Raw genomic sequence first — 25,037 nt, 5'->3', positions numbered from 1 at the left:
GTTCCACGTTGGCGCCGGAATCCCTGGTGTTGCGCCGCACTACACTCCGTCACCAACAACCTTCACGTGGCCCTTGACTCCTACTGGTTCGATAACCTTGGTTTCTTACTGAGGGAAAACTTGCTACTGTACGCATCACACCTTCCTCTTGGGGTTCCCAACAGACGTGTGTCAACTACACGCCAGCAACGGGTCGGGTCGGGCCATCTGGGCCGGGTCAGGTCGGGTCATCCGGGTTGGGCTACCCATGCCCAGCTATACTCCCAACATCACCAAGGTCTTGAACAAAATCAAACAAACCTCAAGGTGAGATCTTCGACAAGGACCTCCACAAAAGAAGATCTACGGTTCCAAGATCCACTAAGGATTAGTAGGGGGAATTCGAAATTTCTTGGGCAGATGTGTAGATCGGGCCCTCCTCGTTCGATTCCCAAAGTTTGGGGTTGATTGGGTGGCTAGGGAGGGAGACCTAGTGCTTTGAAGCTCAACAACAATGGAGGAGAGTGATGACGTTGGGACTCCAAGTGCAGAGTGTTGTGTCAGCAAAGTATTTTCCCCACAAGGGTGACTCAAGGGTTTATATCAAACTCTCGGGAACCGGACAAAGAGTATTCTCTTCTCCCTTCTTCTAGCAATCATCCAAGTAAAATAAATGCCTTGTATCCCCAACTCCACCGTGTGGTTGTCAAGCACAAGGTTTCGTGTAAGTAAATAAACACAAGTAAATAAAACAAGTAAAACTAGACTAGATAAAATAACTAAGTAAAACTGTAAGGAGTTTGATCGTTTTTGGTGTTTTGGATGCAAATAGGAAAAGTAAATATTTTGCATTTTTGGATTAAAATAATGCAGAAAATAGAAAATAAGATAAAAGCAATATAAAGGTGTTTCTTATGATAAAAAATGGACCGAGATTCATGGGTTCACTTGACCATTCTCTCTTTAAGTTGTAGTGGACAAATAACAATTCATCAATGAGATATGAAGGTGCAAATAATAGTATGCGTAAGATCAGAATTAATATGGGCATCACGTTCTAACATAGAGATGATGCAACACATTTCTCTTATACTCCACAAGAAGGGAAAACTACATACAATCTTGTATTAAGATTTAACATAGCATAGCCATAAGTACTTTAACATGAAGTTTGAATATCAAATATGCTACCTTGACAAACAAGACCATCACTACTGTCACGTAACGAACATAGCATATGCATTCACTTTATCCCTAGTGAGGTAGAAAAAGAAAAGGCCAAGGCCATAATAGATCTTGAAAATATTATCACTATCCAATCACTAAAACCATGCTACTCCATATAATACACGCATCACCGCACACACGCTTTTGCATAGATGTTGGATCAGAACAAATACTTAAGAACGGGGTACATAATATGCATCTATCAATACATCTTACACATAATATGATCAGATCTCATAGGACAATATCAGAATAAGGATCCACCACATAGGTATTATAAATAGGGCCTTAATCATGCGAGGCAGCTCATATGGCACTAAGAACTATAAAGAACATGAGAGAAATAGATCAAGCTACTGCCACAAACCTGTAGTCTTGAGGTGGACTGATCTCCCTTGATCATGGTAATAATGATGAAGACGTTGGAGAAGCTGGAGATCCCTCGGTGGTGATCCTGGCAGAGTTTCCCCTTCCAATCTTCTTTGCAACAGCCTCCGTTTTCGTGTTTCTGTGTTTGTGCGGTGCTCCCCTCCCGATAACTCTTCAGGGCCATATATATAGTGATTTTTATGTCAAAATACCTCGGTGGGCGAAAGAATAGGGGAAATCGGATGATCGACGGCCGAAAGAGGGTGGGTGGCGCGCCCAGCAAGGTAGGGCGCGCCACCTGTACTCTTTAGGGCATCAGGCCTCTCTAGGTGTGGTTCCAGGGCCCAGGGTGCTTCTCCTGATGAAAAAGTGACGCTCCAAAAATTCCAGATAAATTTAACTCCGTACAGGTCTGTGAAAGTGAAAAATACTGGAGTTGCCCATTTGCACAGCAATGCTGGTCATTTATCTGCCCCCATATTTCGAACCAACAATCTATCATGGAAGCTCTATATGATATCAAGGACAAGCTGAATGTACCTTTTTCAGTGGAAATCATTATTATCGCCTCATGGTCCATTTGGATAATCAGAAACAGGAAAAAATTTGAGGAACAAACACCAACTTTACAAGCCTGGAAGGCAATTTTCAAACAAGAGATCTACTTGCTTTCTTACAGAATGAAGAAAAAATGGGAGAATCCTTTCAAGACCTGGCTTCATAGCTTCATGACCTTTTAGAGCTCTCCTTTCTTTCTTGTTTTCTTTCTTTCTTTCTTTCTTTATTTTTCTCTTTCTTTCTTTCTTTCTTTCTTTCTTTCTTTTTCTTTCCTTTGTACAACTTGTACATCTGTAACCTTTTTTATCTATTAATAAAAATTGCAGTGGGGTTTTTTGCCCCACTGTTGACCCTTCAAAAAAAAAGTGAAAAATACGCAATACAGGGTTTTCCTGTCCTGCATTTATAAACCAGATGAAGGGGGTCATTGGTAAATCACCATAAATCAATGTAAAAGACGGTATTATCATCATATATGTTGCAAATATGTGGGAATTCAATATGATAAAGGACAAAGTTCATGTAGACATTTTACATGCATCGGAGAGAGAGTGGAAAAACGTTCGAGCGGGCTAGGGAAGAAGACCCCTTTTTATAGGGATCCTCAGATCCAACCGTTTTCCTGATACTTCGCGCATGACTGGTACTGCCACTTCGGTGTTACCGTTACAATCAAAGCGGCACATGGGACTCACCGAGTGGTACTACCGGTACAAATACCGGTCACGATACCATCGCAATTATTGCGAGTTCAGTGTCCCGAGCGGTACCGCAAGCGTTACCAGACCAGTACTACTGCTGCCATGAGTCCATTTACCGGTACCTAAGTGGTAGCTCAGCCAGATTACCGTGATCACACAACAGGGGTAGTTCGAGCGGCAGTTTTAGGACAAGTACACGTCTGGTACCAGTTTGGACATGGAATGATTTGACACAAGAAGTTGTACCATGAGCGGTGCCATACCCGGAACTACCGCTTCTAGTTTAGCAGAGGCATTACCGCTGGATGGGTTTCTGCTTGTGTGTACATGTGTGATGGAAAGCAATAGAGGTACTGCCGCTTCTAGTACCGGTACTACTAGCCATAGCAAAAAAACATCTCTCCATCCAACGTTTTGAGACACACACGAAAAAAAGGGAAAAACTACCACCTAAGTCCTAGTGTATAATATGGCTTCGGTCTTCGAGCTTTCGGGTTTTGAGGGGTCAACGACCGTAGTCCGACTACAAATTCTTCAACACCATCAAACACACAAAACCCAAAAGGTTACTTTGAGCTTTCACCTATAGTTCAAATTTAAGTTTAATTGGCCCAAGCTCAAAAATAGTTCCATATATTGCTGCAAATTGAGATAAATCCTCAAACCTAGGAACTAGCCTTCCTATAAGGACTAATGCTTGCGAAAATTTGAATGATGGCAGTGTGCACCTTCTGTTTGGTAGCCCCTTCACAAAATAACACACATATGGCCCTCTTTGTGCACTAATAAAATGTAAAATCATATTTGTTTGAATAAAAGTTTCATACACTTGCTAGGAAAGTTTTTTGCTATGACGAGATGCACATATTTGCCAAAAACAGGGCCATAATAAGTAAGACTAGTGTGGATTTTGCATGTCAAATGTTCATTTAGGCAAAAAGCCAAGTGGACTCTAGTTCGCAAAGTTCTTTTCCATGACGAGATGCACACTCTGCCAAAAATATGGTCATGATGACTAAGTTAGATATGGATTTCTCATGACACATGCTCACTTGGGTACAAAGCCAAGAAAACTCATACATGGTAACAAATATTGTGAAGGGTTCTTTTCTGAAACCTTCATATACATGTGTTTGTATTTTTATTAGCACTACATCACATAGGTTGACTCCGTGCGCAAGTTTTCCATTTTCTTTTTGAATTTCCATATGATGAATTAAAATTTGCCTCAAATTTGTTGATTCTTTTAAAGAGTACTCATGTTTGTACATATCAATACAAAGATAAAATAACCTAATAGTATAAGTTTATTTTATTACTTATAAATCTAGATTGTGTTGTGATCTTATCTATTGATAAAAGTCATACAAGCCTTTTACTTTTTTTCCAAAAAAAAGAAGGGTTTCACATTTAATGTTTTCTAAAATAATACACATTAAAAGTGTCTGATTTAAATGAGTTAAACAAGCAAACCATGCTATTAATGGATAGTAATAAATGTTGGATGCATCACCTTCAATATAAAAATCCAAGGAACCTGGATCGAAATAAACACCGACTGAAATACATTCCTAACCCTACAATTGATCCCCTAGACCGACCCCATGAATTTCCTTCTTTTCCTCCTCCAGCTTCTCGCCATCTCTCTCCCTTGCATTCCAATAACTGTTGCCGAACTGGTCTATGACATAGAAGGTAAGGAGCTAAGTAGCAAGGGAAACTACTACATCCTCCCAGCCAAACATTTGAGTGGTGGTGGCCTTACAACAAGCCCAAGTGGCTGGCTATGTCTGCATTTCGTGCTCCAGGAGCGCAACACCACTCTCCTTGGCACCCCCATGCGGTTTACGCCATTGCCGTGGAGAAGATCAACTAAGGAGCCGATCCGGCTCTCAAGCGATATATGGATCGAGTTCCATGACCTTGATAGTTTCTGCGCAACAAGGCTAGATTGGCACCTCACCGATCGTTTGCCTCAGACTTTGTCAGGACGTCGTCAGCTATTAGGCGCTGGCAACGAGGACGGTGGAAGGTCGTTTGGCGTCTTCCGAATCGACAAAAATGGAGCGAACGTGACGGGATACAAGCTAATGGCGTGCGCCAAGAAAGATTCGTGCAACGATCTTGGCTTGTATGCATCTAAGGATAATACTTGGTTGGCTGTGAGCGATGAGCCGCTCATGGTTGTATTTGTGAGGCAGACATCATATTACTAGCGATGTGTGCAAACTCACAGTACCGATTCTCAAGCTCATGTTATGTACTATGATGATGCACAAGTTTCAATAAACGCAGAGAGTACTTTGTAGTGAATCTTATGATGACTTACCGTGGAACCGTTTCTCATAGTGTAATGCATGGCGACTCTTTAGCTAGAGTGCTAGACCCAACGCATTAACCTTTCCCAGCCACATTGATCAACAAGAGTTTCTCTCGTGTTCATAGCGTGAGGAAACATGCACGAATATATGAAGCTACAAACTGAAATTTAAATTCTCGGGCACACACATACAAAAAAAGATCTTGATCAATTTCAGAGCATCTTCGCCTCAAGTTTCATAGCATGTATTCTGACAGCGATGGTACAAAGCGGAGATTCAGCAAAGCCTCACTATTGATCATCAAATTACTCATGAATGGTTTTCTCACCCTTTTTTCCATCCGCGTAGGTATGAACAATCATGTAATTACTAGTTGACCTAGCGGAAATCTCGGCAGTTTAAATCTGCATTAGAATTTCACAACCATGCATGAGCCCCACTGTTTGGTTGACCCCTGCTGACCTCCCTTCTTTGGATCTTCGTCCTGGTTTGGCAATCATGCGTAAGGTTTCCGACTTCGAAAGAATAGAGTCGAGAGTGCCTTGCTATTTACCCAACCGCCCTTGGTAAGGGCAATCGTCCCGCTAGATTAGTTTTTTGAGGCTGAACAATAGGTTTCCCCAGTGTATATCTTTATTTTATTTTATATAAAGAAAGCATTTACATGGTAGTAGTTTCTTGAGAAGAGAAACTGGCGGAGACCCTAAACCCAAATGGAAACAAAAATCTATCTAAATCTCTCTACCCAAGCTGATATGCCATGTAAAAAAAAAACTATCTAAAGCTCTCCACCCAAACAGACAACGCCAAAAATTAGCCATTTTCGTGTCCTCGATTCTATCCAAACAGATACAAATCATGTTCGAAATACATCGGGCCGCTTGAGATGCCCTAAGGGAACCACCGTCAGTCCAAGGAAGTAGCAACATGTGGTGGAGACCACCTCTTTTTTGTCAGTAGCTCGCGTGGCGACCGTGAAGTGGCTGTCAAGTGGCAGTTTCAGACGGCGATCATCGATGGGTTCCTACAGCATGCATATTTATGCCCCATGGTAGCAAATCCATGTTGTAAATAAACTTCTAATTAAAGTATTTTCAATTTATAAAATCAAAAATATATTTATCCTTTTTATCTAATATATGTTGTCAACTCCAAATACCTATCTGTTTGGGGGCACCAAGAGAGATTTTAGTTTTATCTAGTTGCTGTTATATTTGAGATGCACAATAAACGAAGAACGAAAAGTAAAACACTGCAGGGGACACGAGATTTTAACGTGGAAAACCCTTGCAACACACAAGGGAAAAACCACGGGCGCCAGCCAGGCAAAACTTCACTATTTCGGTGGTGTTTACAAACGCCGTGGGTGTACAATGATGCGATGATAACCCTAGCGGCGGCTTACAGGGGAATATAAATAGGCGGTGGCAACGATCCGTACCGCGGGGGCTGCCGCCCCCCGCACCCCCCGCAGGCGTCCCTGTAGGGCACGACATATGGGCGGGCCTCGCTCCGCTCGTCAGAAGTTAGCCTCCCTTTACTATATGAATTTGGATCATAAAATAACAAACTCCACCTTGAGACAAATTCCTTGTAGCATGAACTTCAACAATCACCTGAATCAACAAAGAAAACACTTGCTGGCGCCAATAGCCACTTGGGCTAAACAGTTATACCAACCAAGCTTGAGCAAAGCTCAAACTTGGACACAGAGACAGGCTTAGTCATCATATCAGCAGGATTATCATGAGTACTAATCTTGCATACCTTCACTTTACCTTTTGCAACCACATCTCTGATTGCGTGGTACTTAATATCAATGTGCTTTGTCCTATCATGGAACATCTGATCTTTAGTAAGATAAATAGCACTTTGACTCGTCATCGAACAACTTAATGCAAGAATTATCTCCACAAAGCTCGGCATATAACCCTTTCAGCCAAACAGCCTCTTTACCTGCCTCAGCAATAGCCATGTACTCAGCCTCAGTAGTAGATTGTGCAACAGCATCCTGCAAAGTAGCCTTCCAGCTAACAGCACATCCACCAACAGTAAACACATAACCTGTGAGGGACCTTCTCCGATCCAAATCGCCCGCATAATCTGAATCCACATATCCGGCGAGCCCCTCACCAATCCTGCCAAACCTCAAGCAAGCTTTTGATGTGCCGCGAAGGTACCTGAAAATCCACCGAACAGCTTTCCAATGTTCTTTACCAGGATTAGCCATGTATCGATCGACCAAACTCATAGCATATGATAGATCAGGACGTGAACAAACCATGGCATACATCAAGGAACCAACAGCACTAGAATAGGGAACTCGAGACATGTACTCAATATCATCTTTAGAGCTAGGACATTGCAAAGCTGACAACTTGAAATGAGAAGCAATAGGAGTAGTAACTGACTTTGCATCATGCATATTAAAACGATGAAGAACTTTCTCAATGTACTTTTCCTGACTAAGAAACAACAAACTAGACTTTCTGTCCCTTTTGATTTCCATGCCTAGTATTTTCTTAGCAGGACCAAGATCCTTCATCTCAAACTCACTACTTAATTGATTCTTTAAAGTAGTGATCTCTTTCATGCTCTTGGCAGCAATCAACATATCATCAACATATAGCAGCAAATAAATAGGTGATCCATTAACAAACTTGATATACACACAACTATCATACTGAGATCTCTCAAAACCATGTGTAAGCATAAATGAATCAAACCTTTTATACCACTGTCGTGGCGACTGTTTCAGACCATAAAGGGACCTCTTTAATTTGCAAACAAGATCCTCCTTACCAGGCACAACATAACCTTCGAGGTTGGTCCATATATATATCCTCCTCCAACTCACCATGCGAAAAGCAGTCTTTACATCTAGCTGCTCAAGCTCAAGATCATGCATAGCAACAATACCAAAGAAAGCACGAATAGAACTATGCTTCACAACCAGGGAGAATACATCATTATAATCAACACCTGGAATTTGACTGAAACCTTTTGCTACTAACCTTGCCTTAAACCGTGGAGGCTCATTAGGAGACAAACCTTCCTTTCTTTTGAATATCCACTTGCAGCGGACAGCCTTCTTTTGTTTAGGCAAGTGCACAACATCCCATGTGCCATTCTTCTCAAGCGATTGCATCTCTTCTTGCATCGCACCTACCCACTTCTCTTTATCAACCGAAGCAATGGCTTCAGTATATGTAGCTGGTTCAATATCATGCTCCACCTGTTCAGCACAACTCAAAGCATAAACAACAATATCACATTCTTGAATTAATCGGGTAGGAGGTGTAATATTTCTCTTAGGGCGGTCAGCAGCAATAGACCGTCCTTGTCGCTGAACAAAAGGTGGTGAAGGTGGAACATCATTATCATCATTGTTGGTTTCAGGAAACACATTTTCATTCTCCTTTGCGTGCTCCACCTGCACGCCAATTCTGTGCTGCTCATCATCAGGAGAATCAATAGCATCAGAAATATCAGTAGACGGACTATCATTAAACATAACCGCCTCATTAAAAACGACATTCCTGCTCAACACAATTTTCTTAGTTTCAGGATTCCATAATCTATATGCCTTAACTCCCGAACCATAACCAAGGAAGATGCACTTAACAGCCCTTGGCTCCAACTTTCCATTATCAACATGAGCGTAAGCGATGCAACCGAAAACTCTCAAATCTGAATAATCAGCAGAGCGAACCAGACCATACCTCAATTGGAGTTTTCTTATCAAGTGGAACAGAAGGTGACCTGTTGATGAGATAACATGCGGTGGAGGCTGCTTCAGCCCAAAAACCTCTATGCATCTTTGCATTAGACAACATGCAGCGAGCCCTCGAAATAATGGTCCTGTTCATGCCTTCAGCCACGCCATTCTGTTGAGGGGTGTACGGAATGGTATGATGTCTTACCATCCCATCATTGCTGCAAAACTCATCAAATTCATTTGAACAAAATTCCATACCATTGTCAATACGGAGTATCTTAACCTTTTTTTCAGTTTGGGTTTCTACCATAACTTTCCACTTCTTAAAAGCATTAAAAACATCAGATTTATGTTTCAGGAAATATGGCCACACTTTTCTTGAGTAATCATCAATAATTGTAAGCATGTAATTAGCACCACCATTAGAAGTTCTACGGGACGGACCCCAAACATCAGCGTGTACATAATCTAAAATGCCTTTGGTGGTATGAACGGAAGCATTAAATTTTACTCTTTTATGCTTACCAAAGATGCAGGTGCTCACGGAACTCAAGATTACCTAAATCGCAGCCATCAATTAGCTCTCTCTTTGCCAATTCTGCCATGCCAAGCTCACTCATATGTCCAAGACGCTTGTGCCAAAGGTTAGTCTTACTAGTTTCATCAGAACTAACAGCAGCAGCAATACCAGGCAAAGTGCTACCTCTAAGGACATATAATTTCGCAGAATTCATATCACCAATCATAATAATGAGAGAACCTGATGATACCTTCAAAAGTTTGTTCCCACCTTTGTACTTGTACCCGTCACAATCAAGGGTACTCAAAGAGATCAAATTCCTCGCCATGGAGGGTATGTGTTTCACTCCTGTCAACGTGCGTGTCATCCCATCATGGGTCTTGATCCGAACAGAACCAATGCCAACAATGCTGCACTCGGTTGTCATTCCCCACACGCACAAAATCTCCACTCTGCACAGACTCATAAGAACTGAACCAATCTTTGTTACAGCAAATATGAAACGAACATGCAGTATCAAGAATCCATTCATCATCACGTGAAACACATGCAGCCAAAACAGCTAAGCAATCTCCATCAGAACTATCACTACCAGCAACAACAGCAGCCTCACCCTTACCGGTGACAACGGCAGCCTTACCATTACCATCATTATTTTTCGGTTGGTAAGTTCCGTTCCTTTTCTCCTTGTTCTGCAGCCTTCCAACAATCATCAATATTGTGGCTAGATTTCTTACAATACCTGCAGAACTTGTCACGTCCTTTGGACTTTGAGCGACCTCTATCGCCCTTGCTCTTATCTCTGTTGTTGTGGTAGTAGTTATCTCGCTGCTCAGTCCTGCCACGGACCTCTAACGCCTCCGCCTTGGAGGACGAACTTTCAGCCTGCACCATAAATTTCATTTTCTCCTTTTGTTGGAGAGCATCATAAACTTCCGCGAGAGTTAGTTTGTCGCGGCTCAATAATATGGTGTCACGAAAATTACTGAAAGAATTAGGCAGCGAGCATAAAAGAAGAAGACCTAAATCCTCATCCTCATACTTAACTTCTATAGACTGCAAATCAGAAACAATCTCTTTCCAGGAAGATAGGTGATTCATTACCGAACCTCCCTCTTGCAACTTATGCGAGAACAGCTTCATCTTCACGTGCAATCTGCCCGTGAGATCCTTGGACAAACAGATCTCCTCTAGTTTGACCCATAACTCGGCGGTGGTTTTCTCCTGCAGCACTTCCTGCAGAATATTATTGGACAGATGGAGTTGAATCAACGATAAAGCCTTACGGTCTTTCCGCTTCTCCGCATCGGTCCAGGTATCCTTCGCTTTCTCGCCGAAAGCATCGATCGTTTCATCCAGATCTGAAGATTGGGCGAGAATCGCCCTCATCTTCACTTGCCACAAAGCAAATCTCGTGGTGTAGTCCAGCTGCGGTAGATCGAACTTCAGTGACGACATCTCGTAAACCCTAGATCCAAAGAACACGGGCTCTGATACCACTTGTTATATTTGAGATGCACAATAAACGAAGAACGAAAAGTAAAACACTGCAGGGGACACGAGATTTTAACGTGGAAAACCCTTGCAACACACAAGGGAAAAACCACGGGCGCCAGCCAGCAAAACTTCACTATTTCGGTGGTGTTTACAAACGCCGTGGGTGTACAATGATGCGATGATAACCCTAGCGGCGGCTTACAGGGAATATAAATAGGCGGTGGCAACGATCCGTACCGCGGGGGGCTGCCGCCCCCCGCACCCCCCGCAGGCGTCCCTGTAGGGCACGACATATGGGCGGGCCTCGCTCCGCTCGTCAGAAGTTAGCCTCCCTTTAGTATATGAATTTGGATCACAAAATAACAGTTGCTAGTAGATAGAGATAAGACCTACATTCCCATTGGTTTGATGAACCCTCAGTTACCACACCAAGGAAAACAATTGGTACATATCACTCAATGTTGTGAGATCCAACTTAATAGATACTCCCTCCAATCTTATTAAATTGACGCAAAGTTGTAATGATCAGGAGCACGCAGTGCATTGTATTTGTGTCAATTAAAATAGGTCAAGCAATTTCATTGCGTCATAACTATCTTGATTCGCTTCACCACCAACTATGCCATCAGCACGGAGTGGCAACCGTCTGCCTCATGATTCATGAGGGTCACCCATCGACCGGTCTATACAGCCGGTGGGAACAAAATTAAGAGATAAAAAATGACCTAATATTATCAGTGTTTGTACATATCCATAGAAAGCTAAAATCGTCTGATATAATGAGTTTGTTTATTTTATAACTTATAAATATAGATTGTGTTGTGGTCTGATCTATTGATAAAAAGCCTACCAGCCTTTACTTTTTTCCAAAAAAAGAAGAAGGGTTATCATGTTTAATGTTTTCTAAATGAAGGCACATTAAAAGAAATGATTTAAATGAGGTAAACAAGAAATCAAGCAATTAAGTGGATAGACATAAATAATGGATGCATCACCTTCAATATAAAAACCCAAGGAACTTGAATATGGAGAAACACCGACCAAAGATATTCCTAAGTTTACAGGTGACCTCGTATATCGACGACATGAATTTCCTCCTTTTCCTCCTCCAGCTTCTCGCCATCTCTCTCCCTTGCATTCCAAGAAATGTTGTCGAACTAGTCTATGACACAAAAGGTAAGGAGCTAACTAGAAAGCACAACTACTATATTCTCCCGGCCAAATGCCTAAGTGGCGGTGGCCTTACAACAATCTAGATTGGTGAACAATGTCTCCATTTCGTGCTCCAGGAGCGCAACAGTACAAACCTCGGCACACCCCTGCGTTTGACACCATTACCATGGAAAAGATCAACTCAAGAGATGATCCGGTTGTCGAGCGACATCTGGATTGAGTTCCATGACCTTGATTGTTTCTGCGCAACAATGCTAGATTGGCACCTCACCGATCGTTCCCTGGAGACATTATCATGTTTAATGTTTTCTAAAAGAAGGCACATTAAAAGAAATGATTTAAATGAGGTAAACAAGGAAATCATGCAATTAAATGGATAGACGTAAATGATGGATGCATCACCTTCAATATAAAAAAACAAGGAACTTGAATATGGAGAAACACCGACCAAAAACATTCCTAAGTTTACAGGTGACCCCGTAGATCGACAACATGAATTTCCTCCTTTTCCTCCTCCAGCTTCTCGCCATCTCTCTCCCTTGCATTCCAAGAAATGTTGCCGAACTAGTCTATGACACAGAAGGTAAGGAGTTAACTAGCAAGCACCACTACTATATCCTCCCGGCCTAATGCCTAAGTGGCGGTGGCCTTACAACAATCCAGATTGGTGAACAATGTCTCCATTTCGTGCTCCCGCTGGCGAACAATGTCTCCATTTCGTGCTCCGGGAGCGCAACAATACAAACCTTGGCACACCCCTGCATTTGACACCATTACCATGGAAAATATCAACTCAAGAGCCGATCCGGTTGTCGAGCGACATCTGGATTGAGTTCCATGACCTTGATAGTTTCTGCGCAACAATGCTAGATTGGCACCTCTCCGATCGTTCCCTGGAGACATTATCAGGAAGGCATCAGCTATTGGCCGCTAGCAAGGAATGGGGTGAAAGGTCGTTCGGTGTGTTCCGAATCGAGAAATATGGAGCGGACGTGATGGGATACAAGCTAATGGTGTGCGCCAAGAAAGAGGCTTGCAAGGATCTGGGTGTGTATGCTTCCAAGGATAAGACCTGGTTGCCTGTGATTGACGAGTTGCTTATGGTTGTGTTTGTGAGGAAGACATCGTATTAGTATTAACGATGTGTGCAAACTCACATTACCGATTCTCAAGCTCATGTTATGTACTATGATGCACCAGTTTCAGTAAATGTACTATGATGCATCAGTTTCAGTAAACGCTGAGAGTACTTTGTAGTGAATTTTATGATGACTTGCCTTGCAACCGTTTATCAGTGTAATGGCGACTCTCTAACTAGACCAAACGCATTCACATCTCCCGGCCACATTGATCAATAAGATTTCCTCGTGTTCATAGCATGAGGAAACATGCAAGAAAATGTGAGGCTACAACTGAAATTCGAATTCTCACCTGCAAACACAAAAAAAGATCTTGATCAATTTCATAGCATCTTCGCCTCAAATTGCACAACATGTATTCTGGCCACGAGGGTAACAAATTGGAGATTCAGCGAAGCCTCCCTACTAATCATCAAATTATTCATGCATGCATGGTTTTCTCATGCTTTTTCTATCCGTGTAGCTATGAACAATCCTGTAAGTAATAATTGACCTAGCATAACTCTCGGCAATCTAAATCTGCATTCGAATGTCACAATCATGCTTGATCCCGACTAAATCTGCATTCGAATGTCACAGTCAGGCATGGAGGTCCCCATAGGGAAAGGTAAGGCGGCTGTCCTACCTTGTTTTTTATGGATAAAAACAACATATATATACGTATATAGGCTTTTCCGCACATGTGTAATTTTTTGCTATTTTCTATAACTAGAAAGGTGGCCCTCGCAGGGCAACGTAATTTTTTGTCTATTATTATGATCTATCGGCAGTTATATATGAGATTTGAATTAGCATGGTTCTATATTCACCATAAATACTATATTAACAGAATATCATTTGTGCCAAAGACATCTTTAACCATTTATAATTTGTTGGAGAATTATTTTGTGCAATAAGAAAGGAATATATCGTGGACGGAGATTTGCTGCTCCTGGGCACCAGTGCTCCTGCTATTTTAAAAAAAATAAAAATCACATTTATGTGTTTCAAAAAAATTATAAAAAAAATCATGGTGTAGCCAATGAAATGTCCCATAAACGTGCAAAATGTCAGTTTCAAATACAAAAAATTATGGGCTACACAAAAATAACAAACGTGTGGATCTGGGTATGCATATTTCAAATCTCCAAATTTCAACAGACTTTGTCTTTTTTTTATGTAGTCTACAATATAAAGAATTTCATATTGAAATTTTACACACCTTAGGTTACGATCATTTATTATGTCTAGATTTATTTTCAGATTTTTTTGAAATAAATATGTATGATTTTTGAATTTTTTTAATCAGTAGGAGCACTGGTGCCCATTAGCCAAAGACACTTTTCAATATATGGTTGACTATATGTGTCTTTTGTATGTGGTGATACTGAAAACAGGAAATAAATCGTTGAACGTGAGGATTATGTTTCCACAGCACAACACAATCTGGGCTTCCCGATCTCGGATCCATGGACATATGGCAACGTCGCTACTCGCCATGTATTATTTTATCCATCTCAATTTGTTATCTTGTTTGTACATAACTAATGTTTTACGTAACTTTTTCATCTTTTAATCTCAGCCATTAGCTGCTTAAATGATTTCAATGATTTCATTTATAGTTTTCGATTAATGGAATGTTTTTTAGAGCTAAATTAAATGCATGTTATGCTCATGAGTGCAAGTTATCACTTTATTACAAATATGGGATGTTATAGAAATGTGCATAGATTCAAAGTTTCAAAAATCCTCGCGCTCCGCTCATTCCAAATCTCCCAAGGTGAATTTTGTTGTAGGTATATAACATAAGAGAACCCAAATCAAATCTTTGTTGCACAAGTTTGTGGCACACAATTGATGTCTCGCATATACTGTTAGCATCAAATAGACATAAGCCACAAAGCTATTATCTTGGTCTTGACCGGAAAAGACGTTAAACATTACAAGTGATGCATTCCACGCCTGTCCTACTCGCGCCGGCGCCTATCCTCCTTGTGCTGGCACCTGGCCTCCTCGCACCTATTCTTCTCGTGCTGGAGCCTGGCCTCGTTGCGTCGCTGCAAGGCCTCCTCCTCCCGGTGGGCCTGGCTGAGCAACGCTCAGGCCTCGGCGTCCTCGACCGCCTGCCGGGCCTCCTCCTCCATCGCGCAGGTACGGATCACCCCCGCGAGCTTCGGCCACTTGGCCTCCTCCTCCTCCGCGATGGACAGTGCCAGAGCGGCGCGCATGTCCGAGTCGTCGTCGTCCTCCGGCTTCAGCACCAGCGGCGCGAGTTGCGCCAATGTCGTGCCGACGCGGCCGGCCTATCCGATGTAGAGACGCGGTGCCCGACATCCCTCAACGCCGGCGCAGGACGGCAGCTGCTCCTGGCCTATCCTCCTTCGCGATGGACAGCGCCAGAGCGGCGCGCATGTCCGGGTCGTCGTCCTCCTCCGGCTTTGGCACCTTGCGGCGCGAGTTGCGCCAATGTCGCGCCAACGCGGCCGGCCTATCCGATGTAGAGACCACCGCGGTGTCCGACAACGCCCTCAATGCCGGTGCAAGATGGCTGCTGCTGCTGGCCTCACCGTCGTTGGCACAGGGAGCAAAAGCCCTCTTTGGAGCCATGGCAGCGGTTGCTAGCGTGTGGGGGAGGTGGACCACGAGTGGGGAAGTGGACTGGACAGCGGTAGTTCCCTCTCAGTCCACTTTTAATAGGACGCACGCCTCCCACCGACAGCTGGGCTTAGGGAGGCGAGGAGGCGGGCATGCGGACGTGCGAGGACGTCGCGTGCCATCCGCGACCACGCAAACCTGGCCTAGATTTGGGATGGGTTTGGGTCGTCCCGGACACTGTGGCCATCCGCATTTGCGATACATGACCGCGTTGGACTGCGTTTTTGTCCGTTTTAACCTATCCGAACGCGCGGACGCGGGGTGGGTCGCCGCGTTGAAGATGCCCTAATGCTGCGTGCATCGTGCTCTTTGGAAAAAAAAATCTTATTTTCTAACCTGCATCTAACATACAACTCCTTTTTCTTATTGATATATATATTGCACGTATACAATCTCTTCTTTTTTGTTTGACATGGAAGCAAATCGCTTCCTTCACGCTGAGTCTTTTATTTTCTGTATACAATCATTGAACGTGTAAATCGAAAGGGTATGTAATTTTTTTTCTTGGAGACTGCCTTTTGACGTTAGATATAATGGATCAATTCGGTTTTTCTACCTAAGTAACAAAGGTGGGTCCACTAACGTGTCAGCCAGGTACGTTAAAATAATAGGTGCATGCACATGTTACGCAACAACGTAAAATCCTAGCCGCAAATTTTAGATCTAACTGACAAAATAATTAGAATGATGTGGCTTAATATGATGTCTCTATTTTAAAACACCGTATTGTGCTTTTAGTATATAATAGATGTAAAGTGGACTCGTCACATAAGAGCTTGCATTTAGACGTTTAAATAGGCAAGCAAAGCTTTGGAAAGAAGGCAGAACTGTCATGTTCTGATTTATTTTATTTGATAAAATCTTCCAAAAGCCTTTTCGGAATTCCTAAAAACTGGTCCATAAGGGATAAGATTTTGAGAAAGTCTGAATTTCACTGCAAAGAGAGGCTACTTCGTGATTTTTCTAATATCCATACAATACCTACACATGAAAGTGTAAATGAAAACGTGTGCATTTTTACTACTATTAATATGTTAGTCCTAATAAATAAATATAATAACAAAACAAAATTAAAAAATATATAGATTTGTTTCTTGTGAGTGTGCTACATCGGTCGAGGGATATCCAAAGTCTTGTTGAAAGTAATAAATATTTTTTTAAATAAGCTAGAGCTTTGCCATCGATTAGGTATTCGACGGAATTAAAGCTTCACTATTGGTACATTCGTACGTTCCACTTCTATATATGTTGCTATTACCTTGTGTATGTAAATAATACTGTAATTCAGTTAAACGACTTTTACCTTGAGTTATGCGAACTGATCTTCATTGGAATCCTTTAACAACCGGCAAACCTTATTCTTTTGCAATAAAAATATAGGGGAGGCGGGCAACCGTCGCCACTGTGTTCAGTTGACACCTGCTCAATTCCTTCTTTGGATCTTCGTCCTGGTTTGGCAATCATACGTAAAGTTTCTGACTTCGCGAAAATAGAACCCCCAATCACCACTCCGAGGAAAACGGTCGATACAATATCACTGGATGTTGTGTTAGACCCAACTTAATACATATAAAGCAATTTTTGCCGTCGTAACTATCTCGCTTTCATTCACCTCCAATTATGCCATTAGCACGGACGGCCCACCGTCAGCCTCATGAGGGACACCCATCAACCTGTATGTAGAGCCAATGGGAACAAAAAATAAGAACAAAAAATAGATGCATAGTATTTAAAAGGGTAGTCCTTTTTTTTACATATCTGTAGAAAAGCTAAAATCGTCTAATATTATGAGTTTATGTCAATACTTACAAATCCAGATTGTGTTGTGGTCTTATCTATTGATAAAAATCATACAAACCATTTACTTTTTTCCAAAATAAGAGTGGTTTCAAGTTTAATGTTTTCAAAAAGAACATACATTAAAAGGGTATAATTTAGATGAGGTAAACAAGAAAAACATGCAATTAAATGAATACCAATAAATATTGGATGCATCACCTTCAATATAAAACCCAAGGAACTTGGATCTGAAGAAATGGACATTTCTAACCTCACAAGTGATCCCCTAGATCGACACCATGAATTTCGTCTTTTTCCTCCTCCAGCTTCTCACCATCTCTCTCCCTTGCATTCCAAAAAATGTTGTTGAACGGGTCTATGATACAGAAGGTAAGGAACTAAGTAGCTAGGACAGGGTGTTTCTGCACCCGGGTGCATCTGTACCCTTTATTTGAAATGTATTTTTAATTTATTTAGAAATGTCAAAAAAATATTTTAAAAAAATTCTCGTGTATATCTTGACATGTTACATGTTCACAAATTTGTTTTACCAAAAAACAACATGTTTCGTGCCCTATGTAAAAAAGATAAAAAAAATTATGCTAAAATAGTCTATTTCTCGAGATATTTTTTATCTTTTTTACACAGGTCATAAAAATTATCAGTTTTATGTAAAACTTCATGAGCACACCTAAAACATGTCCCTCTACATAAAAAAAATTTTCCCTAAATTTTCAACTTTTTGAAGTATGTTTTGTAGATACCGGGTGCATATGCACCCGAGATCAGTTTTGGGTTTCACGCACAACTACTACATCCTCCCAGCCAAACGTTTGAGTGGCGGTGGCCTTACAACAATCCCGACTAGCCAGCTATGTATGCATTTCGTGCTTCAGGAGCGTAACACAACTGGCCATCCCAAACTCCTCTCCTTTTCTATTTACTAGTAAAAGCGCATAAGACATAAATTAAATTTAGTATGATTACAAAACTTACAACTTTAAAATATAACAAAACCTTCACACATGTTTATGACAATGTACTTATGAAGTATTTAGGTAACCGACAAATTCAAAAATATTAAAATTATATAAGAAAAAAAGCTTGAAGTCTGAACTAAAAATTCTTTCACGCACACATCTCAATGGTGTAACCACCATTTCGTACACATACGACATGGTGTAAAATTCATTAAGCGCAAAACGGAGGATAAAATGAAGAATAAGATATATGAAAGAGATTTTTTGAAAATACAATGACACATAAATAATTTAGAAAAAAATTGTAATGGCAAAAAAGTTATTTACTCCAATGAAGGAACACCATCAACCATTACGTAAAACAATATCATGATATCATCGAGCCAAATACATGTTTAGTAATGTTAAACAAAACATCTCACATAAAGTTTAACATGGACAAATCACATCATAATCTATGTGCCTACATAATTTTGACGATTAATTTAGTGTATAATCAAGTGAAATCTTCAAAATAATATTAATAGTTTTAGTTATAATTCAAAAGCAAACAGGATTTTAAAACTCCCAGTTATAATTCAAAAGCAAACGCCCTTTTTTCAGAACTGAAACAGAAGAGATACTCGATTGGCCATATAAAATTATGGAATTGGTCAGTACAAGTGTAGAAGAAAATAAAGAAGACGTAAATGTAGGTGATGTCGCCCACAGCACTGTTCTTGAATCGGACACATTCGCTGCCACGCTCTCACTATCCTCCCTCTCTCTCCCAGTCGCTTCTAGCATCCCCTATTCCCCTCCTATGCCTTCCGCCGATGGAGCTTGAGCCTCCGCTCCCTGCCTCCAGCAGCTGGCAAGAGGGCCACTGCCTCCCCGGAGCTGGCGCGAGGACCGTCGCCACTCCAGCCTCCCCCTTCCCCGCTGCCCCCGCGAGCTCTGGCTCGCGTGATGCCTCCCGCCGCTTGCGCCATTTCAGAACGCCGACGGAGGTGGAGGCGCGGATCTTCTGTCCACTGGATCAGCGGCCATGGCGATAGTGCGTGCTGGAGGGATCCACGGCGCTTCATCCTCCTCCCGTGGGACAAGCTGGTGTATCGACGCAAGCGCCTCGGGACGCCGGCGAGGAAGCTCTGCTCCGGCGGTTTGGCCGTGTCGCGAGCCTCCCAGAGTGGATGGTCGACGCGCCTTCCCACCTCACCTCAATTAATCTCTGCCGGAGAAGCCTACCCGAAAGATCGCCCCCATCCTAGGTTCGTCAGTTCCCTCTCATCTCCACACTACTTGAAATCCCTAGTATTATTCTATAACACCATACTTCAGTCTGTGCAGTTCATATGCCTTCTCCCAATTGTAAATAGGTTGGTGTCATGCACTGTAAGCTTTCACATGGATGTTTTGCCATCTCAATGAAATAATATTGGCTAATATATGTCATTGGTACTACTGATTGTGCTCGCTATGTAGTGTTTTGTGGTCATTCCAGGTCCTCGCAACAACCACTAAACTGATCTTTGGTAATTGCTATTTTTTGCAGGGATCATTCTTCCATGGTGCTATTTTTGTAATGCCCCACTTAGGTAACTTCGCCATTTACTTAATACTGAAGTATCAGAGTATGAAAAAAAAGTCTGCAATGCTTAACTCGTTTCCTGCATTTCAACTGTTTAATAGGTGTATGGTATTGCTGTATTCATGAAATCTAGTGGAAGTCCTGGAATGGTGGAAGTCCTGGAATGCATTTCCAGTATGATACCAATTCTGGGCATGACATTTGCTTTGGATGAACTGCAATGTGTTGTTTCAGGTAAATATAGATGATTCTCCACTTGGAAACTATTTTGACATGTACATATGTAGTTGTCTCGTAATTCTTGCTATAGCAATGTCTGCTCTTAGTATCTTTTATTGTTGGTACTGTATGTATTCATCTGGTACACCTGCAATCATTTAGGCTTTAGCATATTATTATCAAGTCATAGCCTCACTCTCCCTTGGGTAGGCATATCAATTAGAAAAGACATATACCTTTTTATGTGCGGATATTTTCACGTATTGGAAGAAAAAAAAATCTTCGAATTATTACATGATAGAATATTCTTCATGGCATATATAAGTTTGCACCGTGTTTCATAGGGCCGACATGGATACATTGCTTCATTTTAGTTATATCGTTTTCATAACAATTTAAAATTTTCCAGCAGCCGAGAAACATCAGAATGTTTTATCTATCTTGATGTAACAATATGAGGAAACAAGGTAGGAAAAGCTGACAGCATCTACTTTTTTCATGATCTTGGTGTGGCAGAAAGTTAAAAAGGTAGTTTGCAAAAAGAAAAATCCACCAGACCATTGGTATATAGATCTAATAATTTCTAACGCCTTCAAAAGACATAATTCCATCAATCAATTCGGACTACCTATTAATTCTTTGCATGTCAAACCAAGTGATAGCAAACCTGGGAGTTGACTGTACCAAGCTGCAGCGTTATCCGGCAGGGTTGACGAAGAGGTGGCTGCAGCGTCTGAAACCTAGAAACCGGCGATGTGGTGCGTGAGGCAAAGTGCAAGGACTGTTGCATTTGCTGCATATCGAGTTAATGGAATGAACACATATTTTCAATGGAAACAAAATATAGTTTCCTGGAAGACATGAAAAGTGACATAGTTGAGAATTTAACAGCAAATAAACCCTTACATACGAAGATAAGATTTATCTTTTCTTTTTGAAAGAGTGATCTTATTAATTCACAGAAACCAAGTTCTTACAATCTTGCTTAAACGGTCAGTACTGAATTAAGCATCACACCCATACTTGACACACTGCAGCCTATGTTAGCGATATCATGAGCAACTTGGTAATCTCGGCAATTCACCTTTCTCTGAAACCTGGAATGGTACTTGTGCAGAGCAGCGGACCACAAGAACTATGAGATAAAAAAAGGAAATCATCAAGCCAAGTATAAGCCCCATTCTCAAGCTGTATAGAACTGTACATATCATCACGATATATGCCGGCCAGATCGTATTTCATAACCTGGCAACAAATGTGCTGCAAAACAAAAAAATACTTATATCAGAAAAAGGGAAATGAGCAATATGAAATGAGAAGAGCAATAGATGCAGTAGGAGCATTAAACACTAAAAATAAATGACCATACATAAGGAAGAACAAACCTCTATTTCATCCCTCCAATACATCCATGTACACAATGTTCTTCGTGCTTTTTCCAGTGGGATCTATATCATTATTTGGCTTGGCCAAAATCCGAGTGGTCTGCCTTGACACACCCCTCGACAATGCAACATAAAGCTGTCCATGCGAGAATACAGGCTCAGAGAGGTAAATACCAACAGTTGGAATGGTTTGCCCCTGGGCTTTGTTGATGGTCATAGCAAAACTCAACCGTATGGGGAACTGTTTCCTCTTGAATTTGAAAGGAAGTGAAATGTCCTCAGAGGGCGACAAAGGGATCCTCGGAATGAACACTCTATCTCCAGCATGTTATCCACCAACAATCTCTGCGTCAATTGCATTATTTTGAAATGCTCTAATCATCAATCGTGTTCCATTGCACAACCCGTTGTGAGGATCGAGATTTCGGAGAAGAATGACAGAACAATTGACTTTGAGTTTTAGAAGATGCTGGGGCAGACCATTTGGAGTGATGGAGTTTAAATAGTCAATTGGGTAGTTGTTGCGTGCATCATCCTCGACAGAGTCAAAGCTAGAATATACCTTTTCTTGGCCAGGAAACCTTTCAATCATCTTTGTATTTAGATTGTCCACATGTTCATTTTTGGTTGAAAGGATGGCACGTGAGCTCATGTAGGAGCCAGATGCGGCGTTCTCATGAAGCGATGGGAAGACATGTTCAATAAGCTTGTTCACAGGTTCTTCAGTAGGAGCGTAAGGAATAACAATTTTATCCGGAAGACGCACGTAATCGTCACCGATCGTCTCTTCTGTTCCATCGCCAATTCTGAGAAGGTAACTGGAGAACCACTGGTCAGTTTGCGCCCTCATATTACGCGTGAGGCGTATCTTTCTAATCTTATCCCATAAGTAAGATCTCCGTAGGGTAGCGTCAGTGATCTGCGCTCTTGTCCCACGCGTCACCACTGGAAGGACCTGCCAAAAATCTCCTCCAAACACCACGACTCAGTCAAGCATCACCACGCGTCACCACGTAATCCTCCAAACTTCCAATATCTTTCCCCATCGAATGCACCAGATCTCTAATGTCTCTAAGGACCATCTGCTCTACTACGGCTTGGTTGGGCTGGCTATGGCGGTAGTCCTCAGACATTGCCTCGAGGTGTTTGTCCCACAATGATCGGATGTTGGTCGCCTCGCAAAACACCAAAATAGTTGCAAAAAGCCATCTTAGAGCATATGGCATTTGGAAAGTAGCAGACTCAGTCAAGCAGTCATCAAGGGTCTTGTCAGTCTCTATCAAACCTCTTTTTCACATGATTCTCTGAAATTGGCGCATTGCTTGCCATTCACACTCTTCAAATTTTCATATGATGTTGCACCTCTAACATGATTTAGAAGCACTCTGAGGAAGTACCTTTCACCTTCAGCAGGATGTGCGTACACAATTCTCCCAACCTGCCCCCGCCCCTTTAATTTTCTTCTCTGCCACTTTTTCTTGCCCTTAATCCAACGATAGAATTCTGGGAACTCTTTATACAAGAAGTTCCTCGCATAAGGATCAACCTTGTTCATCTTAAAATATTCAATGAGCATGGAAGAAGAATCTCGATTGATGACATCCTCTAGATCATCACCCTCCTTGAATGTGACTGTCTGCATATTCTCCAAATGAAGTTGAAGTTGGAGAACAGCGGGAGAGACACCGAACATTGGAAAAGCGCAAATCCTGTGGATAGACTCCTGTGGCCCCACGAACCTAGCATCCCTGTATTGTTTAATCTCATTGATTACTCCGTCATCATTATCTACTGCTGGATCGACTGAGAATGATGCACGGTCATGTCCTTTATAGATGTACTTGAATAGATATTTCATCGCCTTGATGCTAGAGCAAGCTTCAACATTGATGTGACAATTATATCGCATAAGTAAACCAGGGTTGTATGGGACAACCCACCTATTATCCGATTCTCGCTCCTCTGACCTTCACTTTACGACCATCAGCCCTCCTCCTATAGATAGGATATGAGTCCTTTCCTTGCTGCGTAGCATCACAAAACTGCCGTAGATAGCGAAATCGACATTCACCATCTATCATGCAAGGAGAAATTTTCTTGAGAGCACCGCATGGTCCGTGGAGCATATGTTTGACCACGAGAGCATGCAAAACAGGGTACTTATCCTTGTCAGGAATTCTGCAGATATCACCTTGTCGTATCCGTCTGGATTTGTTAGCTTGCTATCTGATCGCATGATCAAAAGCATGTGCTCATGTGGCAGCCCCCTCTTTTGAAACTCGGTAACATGGACATATGCAGCAACCTCACCAACGTACTTTTTCTTGATCAAGAGATCCTTCATACTTAGTAATTTGGCCCTGTATACTCTAGCCACAAGGTCTGGACGGTCTTGTGGTGTCTGCCCGGGTTCAAGTCTGGATGTAATCTCCTCCTAGTGTGGATTACAAGTCATCGTGATGAAGTAATCCGGCTTCCCAAACCGCTGGACTATCGCCATCGCATCTAAAAATCTTCGTTGCATGTCTCGGTCTCCTCCCGGAAAAGTCCGTGGTAGCACGATTCTCTTGCCAACCTGGGAACCACTTGTCTCACCAGCATGAATACATCAACAACACCCTTAAGAAACAAATCAAAGAAAACATCATTTTGTGGTGAATATAGTTGTCTAGGGCCAATCATGTGTAATATAACATGGAAATCATGATTAGTGGAGAACATTGTGATACCTGGTAAAGATCAGCACGAATTAGCATCTGATTCTTAGGCTTGGAGAAGAAATCAAGTCTCATAGTCTCCATCTTGATGTACATGTCGACAGCCCATTGCTGAAACCCGCGTCCACCAAACAATATAATGTTAAAAAGTTTTTTCCTGACTTGTAGCTTGAAGCAGTAGTACTCCCTTGCGCTAACAAATTTTCTAGACGATCCATTTTCATCATCATCCTGATCATCTTCATCATCTGGAACATGTATAAAAAACTGATTAATGAGTGATCTCCAGTAACAATGATTAAAATGTGGCAGACATTTTAAAGCATTGTAATAATCACCTGCGATCTCATCAGTGTTTTGCTCTGCATCTACATTTGAACTCTGATCTGGACATTGGAAGTCTTCACGCTCGGTGTCACCCTCTTTGGTCTGTTGAGCGACGGAAGGTGGTTTCTCATATGGGATCCAACGGTTCCATCCCGTCTCCCCTCTCGGGAAGAATAATGGATACGCCAAAGGATCATAGCAACCATAGTAAACTCTAATAAATA

At 41.8% G+C, this 25,037-nt stretch overlaps 1 protein-coding gene across 1 annotated transcript; it reads left to right on the top strand.

The window, feature by feature from the left end:
- The first annotated feature begins 4,438 nt into the window (after positions 1 to 4,438).
- On the top strand, positions 4,439 to 13,196 carry LOC124672641. The gene is made up of 3 exons (XM_047208840.1): positions 4,439 to 5,017; positions 11,955 to 12,142; positions 12,755 to 13,196. The coding sequence occupies exons 1-3, from the start codon at positions 4,439 to 4,441 to the stop codon at positions 13,194 to 13,196; spliced, it is 1,209 nt and encodes a 402-aa protein (XP_047064796.1).
- The last annotated feature ends 11,841 nt before the right edge of the window (positions 13,197 to 25,037 follow it).

Source organism: Lolium rigidum, chromosome 7 (assembly GCF_022539505.1).
Source record: "Lolium rigidum isolate FL_2022 chromosome 7, APGP_CSIRO_Lrig_0.1, whole genome shotgun sequence".
Taxonomy (NCBI): domain Eukaryota; kingdom Viridiplantae; phylum Streptophyta; class Magnoliopsida; order Poales; family Poaceae; genus Lolium; species Lolium rigidum.
Note: the sequence above shows the minus strand (reverse complement) of the source record. Positions and strands in the feature narration are given on the sequence as shown.

What these genes read in the sequence shown, in the direction of transcription:
- LOC124672641 (XM_047208840.1), top strand. Translation starts at nt 4,439, where the DNA reads ATGAATTTCCTTCTTTTCCTCCTCCAGCTTCTCGCCATCTCTCTCCCT. An exon ending in TGAGCGATGAGCCGCTCATG is followed by an intron (nt 5,018 to 11,954) that starts GTTGTATTTGTG and finishes CTAAGTTTACAG; the next exon opens with GTGACCTCGTATATCGACGA. An exon ending in GGCGGTGGCCTTACAACAAT is followed by an intron (nt 12,143 to 12,754) that starts CTAGATTGGTGA and finishes TCCATTTCGTGC; the next exon opens with TCCCGCTGGCGAACAATGTC.